This window comes from Sinocyclocheilus anshuiensis, unplaced genomic scaffold, assembly GCF_001515605.1.
Source record: "Sinocyclocheilus anshuiensis isolate Anshui unplaced genomic scaffold, SAMN03320099.WGS_v1.1 scaffold159, whole genome shotgun sequence".
NCBI lineage: Eukaryota > Metazoa > Chordata > Actinopteri > Cypriniformes > Cyprinidae > Sinocyclocheilus > Sinocyclocheilus anshuiensis.
Window position 1 is genome coordinate 1,162,872 of NW_015549567.1, and position 5,509 is coordinate 1,168,380.

The window sequence follows — 5,509 nt, forward strand, 5'->3', positions numbered from 1 at the left end:
TCTCTCCCACCTTCAATACCACGACTGAGGTGCCCTTGAGCAAGGCACCGAACCCCCAACTGCTCCCCGGGCGCCGCAGCATAAATGGCTGCCCACTGCTCCGGGTGTGTGTTCACGGGTTGTGTGTGTTCACTGCTGTGTGTGTGCACTTTGGATGGTTTGGATGGGAGCACTAATTCAGAGTATGGGTCACCATACTTGGCCACATGTCCCGTCACTTTCACTTTTTTCACTTTCAAACATCTTTGCAGTGATGTGTGGCATTCCCCATTTCTAATATCCAGTTTCACAACTCATAAAACAGAAGGAATGGCACTATTTTACAGTACGTGTGGCACTTGAAATGCGCTAATTTAGATTTATGAAAGCTACAGCATTGTGAACACAGCAGAAAGATCCAAAATTGGGAGACCACATTTTCCTTATGAAAGAAGAAAAAAGGTGCCTGTCATGTAAAAGCAGTATATGATCTCACATTGGCTTGTATGAGAAATGCTCCAACATTCCTCAGATGAGGTCTTGCCCTTGCCCCTTGTGTCTGTAACCAAGCACTAGTGCTCTAATTTTGAGTATAATGTAATACGTCAGTGGCTTTATGGATTAAACATACTACATATGTCTGCATTCCATCCCAAGCACATTCAGTATTCCTGACAAATGCACATGTGCGCACACACATAAAAAATACACACTCTCACTCAAGCATGTGTGTGTATGTGTGCATAGAGATATGCATTTGTTGACTCTGGAGCTTGCAGAGTCCAGACACTGAATGCAGAAGGCTTGTATTACTCTGGAAATTTATTTTGGATGCAGAATATGGATTATAAAGAATCGGAATCAGACACCAGCTACTCTTTAAGAGACTTCACAAACATTAATATGGTGGCTCGGTGTTAAGTAGGAAAATGTATAGACGTAACTGCCAGCGACTGGGACTCCAACAAATACATTTTTAGTGTCTCAGATTCAACAGTAGGGCAGACATATCCGTCTGTGCTATAAACTGATAAGTAGATAAGTGTGAGATTTAAACTGCCTGACTCTATATAGAAAGCTTTAATATGGTTAGAGTAGAACTGTTTTTTTTTTTTTTGACTGGGTTTGCCAAGGTCAAGTGAAATGGGGAAAATAAAAAATAAGAAAAAAAATCAGCAAAAGCCATAACTACATGCCAAAGTTCTCATGTAGCCCTTTTCCCCATGTTTCCATGGACCTCATAGCGGACTCTGATACTAAGCTGTTACGATTAAAAAAATACACACAAAAAAAAAATCCATATATGAAAAAAATAAATAAAAATAAAATGTGTAATGTGTAATTAATGTGTAAAATAGTGTAATAGTAATAAAATAAAAAATAAATCTGATCAAACTTTATAGTAAAGACTAAAATCTTCTTGGGAAAAACAGCTTACTTAGAACTATTTTATAGGAAAATTTATTAATTATTCACTTCCTCTATCTCTCTCTCGTCTTATATACACGTACACACACACACACACACACACCCCCCAGGTGGAAATGACAGGTTGTGTCAAATTTCCTGTAAGTCTCTTTGGAGTGGCAACTTGGCAGAGCAGAGTGCAGCTGTACATGTGTGAAACCCTGCTTTAATTGCATAGAGAGAAGAGAGCAGAGGTCTTTGGCTCAGACTGCGGTCCGCTGTCCTGCCTGTCAGACGTCCTGTGCCTCTGCAGGTAGACGGTTGTGTAGAGCACTTCTGAAGCACAGGCCAGCTCAGTCCACAGCACTTAAAATCCAGTGTACAATGGGACATATCGCTAGTGAACTTAATGTATTACGAATGGGCCCAAGTACCATAGTGTCAATGACATCAGTGATTGACCATTAAAACACTGTGCGCGACATAAAAAATGAGGGGTAGAAAAATGGACAAGTCAAAGGAATTGAAAGAAAAAACAAGTGAAAGCTGATAAGCACAGGCACAGCACAACCTGACTAAACTGATTTCCTACAAGTGGCATGTGAAAACTTCAACACTTAAAGGGACAAGCCGGATAATAAAATTAAAATTGAGGAGAGAGAAGAATTGAAATTATAAATACAATTAAAACTGGCCTTTACCACAGATTTAGATTAGGGGTGCGCCGATCCGATATTCAGTATCTGTATCGCTCCGATACTGGCATTTTCTGCTGGATCGGGGTATCGGTCAGACGAGACCGATCCAAATCCGATATAGTGCATATACTATTCTGTGTTATTATTAAGCCCCACGAAAGCCACAAAAACATTATAAAACACCATAAAGTTTTCGTGCACTATATTTCAAGTGTTCTGAAGCTTTTCCATAGTTTAAAACCAGTTAAACTCTGCGGACCCGGATACGGGTCCAAAATGACGTTAAAAATGTTTATGCTTCATTTACATAGCCTTCCTTATATGGTATCAGCCCATATATGGGTTCATTTGAAAGCTTGGAGTGTCTTCTTTACAAATAATTCCATTCCTTTTGGTTTTTATATTCATAAAGCAGTAAAATTAAGCTTAGAAATGTATTCGTCCCACACACGAATTTCCGCCTAACCATTGCGAATAATTTTTACGAAGAATGTGTATTTTATATATTTTTCACAAAAAAGTCAAGTCATATATCACAAGAAAGCTCTCATTCTCAGGAATTTGACGATGTAGATTATTTCATTGTGTGACAATCACAGATCGAATTATCTTCGATAGAATCGCGATGTAAAATTTGGTCACCTCTGAGCGAATTTACATTTATACTCGTAGCACTGCTTCAGGTAACTGAAATTTAAAACGGTTAAAAGAAAAGGCTCAAACTAACGCACATATTTAATACACTACGCATCAATATCCAGTGGTGGACAGTAACGGAGTAGTTTTACTTCGTTACTGTACTTAAGTAAATTTTTCAAGTATCTGTACATATTAATCTATCAGTACTTTTTACTTAAGTACATAAAAAATCAAGTACTTTTGTACTTTCACTCGAGTAAAATTGAAAACTGAGTACTTTTACTTTTACTGGAGTAATATTTTATTATACGTATCTATACTTTTACTCAAGTACTTGATTTGTGTACTTCGTCCACCACTGTCAATATCTCTTCACTTTGTGCTTTGAACTTCTCTATGCTGAGCGCTGTGACTCCGTGTTGCTTCAAGCACATCATTCTGCGCACAGGATGCGCATAAGCACTTTGAGCTGCTCTGTATTTGTAGCCTTAAGTATCATAATACTTTTGCGCAATGAAAGATTATTAATAGCCTTTCGTTGTTCATCTTATCTATCATATGTTGCTGCCTCATTACTCTGCAATACATTTAAAAGAAATGTCTTTTAATTTATACAGTAGTCAACATTTGAAATGGATCAAAAAAGTTAATCAAAGTTGTCCTAAGACAAGAATGGGTATTGTTTTGGTTTTAGGACAACTTTGATGAAAGGTTTTGATCCACTTCAAATGTTGAGTACTATAGTATATATTTATATATAAATATATTATTTGTTTTTCATGAATGTATTTTACAACAATACAAAGAGCAATGTGTAGGCCTACCAGATTTAACCCTACACTTATTCACTTTTATTTGTTACCCACTAAATAATGTTTTTTTTTTCACTAAAAGTTTAGGATTTATAAAATTATTGTGCACTCATGACTAGAGTAACTTTTGCTACTGAATTATCCATTAACCTAGTATTTTTGTCATAGAGTTTGATTATATTTTTTGTTTGTTATTTTTTATTTATAATGAAGCTGTCTATATTGAGTAGATTGTGTGTAACATACAAAAGAGTGATGATCGACCTACACAGTGAGGTATAGAAATTCTACACTCATTTAAAAAAAAACTGTGCTGGTATCGGATCGATATCGGCAGATACTCAGAATTTTTGGTATCTGATCGGTATCGGTTCTGAAAAAGTGGTATCGAGCCATCCCTAATTTAGATTTAGCATCAACATGGCACCTAACGGCCTACATGCTATTTGAAGTTCGAAAAAAGTTCACATTCAATATAAATCTCTAATTTACTTTTTTTGGATGTGCCTTTAGATCACCATTTCTTATACAACCAACTGTACAAACACCACAACACTCTCCCTAAAAAGCACAATCACAGATGCAATGAGATGAGAGAGAGAGATTTAGTGACCTAGTGTGTTACGTCACATCTTATAGAATAGATATATAGATATTATAGATTATGTCTAACATTGCACACTCACTCACTCACTCACTCACTCACCTTGACCAGTGAATACAGACTCCTCTCCCCAAACATAGCGTGTAGAAAAGAGCGGTCATCTGCACTCTCAACATGAGGCTGCAGCTGAGACGGCAGTACAGACAATAGCTCATACAGACCTGCAGAGGAAATACAGGAAACGCATTACACACCCAGACACACACACACACACACAGCCAATACCCAAAGAGAAAATATAGACAGATATAAACAAGACCCAGAAAATCTGAATTAACACAGACACCCGAGGCATGTCAGATAGGCTATAAAGATTATTCTCCAGTGAAACCTTCTAACATGACTTGACATTATTATAGCTAGGGGTGCTCCGATTGATCGGCTACCGATCACTATCGGCCGATAATAACGTTGGGATGATTGATCGGTGGTCTCTAAAAAGGCCGATCTCAAAAAAACAACCTCAAGCTGATGACGCTGCCGTGAAAGGTTTGGCTCGACATGCAGCAGCACAGTCTGTCTCTGTCCGGCGCAGGTGAAATAATTATAATGCTGAAGGTGAGGTACTCACCTTCATATTTCTAAATTAAATAACTTATAAAGTAATTTGAAAACCTTGTGTGAGATGTAATTTCACAAACAGCGTGAGTGAATCACCGCGCGCGCGCTCTCTCTCGCTTTCTCTCTCAAAATGCGCAAATGGCTTCAAATCACCACACATTGCGTCTGTCTATAAGCAAGCTGCATGCTGCACAGTTGACAGGAATTGTCACTTGCACAGTCGAGGCAGTGTCACATCATCACTAAAGTTTATAATTTGCATTTCTTTTTAATTCTTGCCAGTGTTTAACCATTCAGCGCTCGCGCGCTTTCCTGGAGACCGTGCACTCATACAAACTCGCAGCGCACACACATAATGCCAGGTTCACATTACTCCGTTTGCAGTGCACGCGTGGTGCGTATTTTTTCCGCTGTCATGTTAATGGATTAAAGTGTTCACTGCACACGGTTACGGTCCGGCGGTGCGTTCAGGAGCGGTGCGTCTGCTGCAGTGCAGAGATGTAGCTGCTGGAAGCACTGAATTAAAGTAACAGCACATTGTTTGCAGTAAATATGAACATGGATTGACACGAAAATGTAGTAATTACACCATAAATGCATATTATTAAAGTCTACTGTGTTTCACAGTCAACACATATGGCTTTTTGGCTAGGTTTAAAGGGAAAGAGCACTTTTAGATAATCAAGGCAATAATAGATGGCACTCGTGGAAGTAGGAAAACAAAGTTCTTTATGAACAGCAGGATTGCT

General features: G+C 38.3%; 1 protein-coding gene across 2 annotated transcripts in view; it reads right to left on the bottom strand.

The window, feature by feature from the left end:
- Positions 1 to 5,509, bottom strand: part of LOC107657298 (MAGUK p55 subfamily member 7) — a 112,975-nt gene that overhangs the window by 89,244 nt on the left and 18,222 nt on the right. For both annotated transcript variants that reach the window (XM_016445340.1, XM_016445339.1), the window contains exon 2: positions 4,242 to 4,360. In XM_016445340.1, coding sequence (XP_016300826.1) covers positions 4,242 to 4,360 — 119 coding nt within the window. The remainder of the gene's footprint in view (positions 1 to 4,241; positions 4,361 to 5,509) is intronic.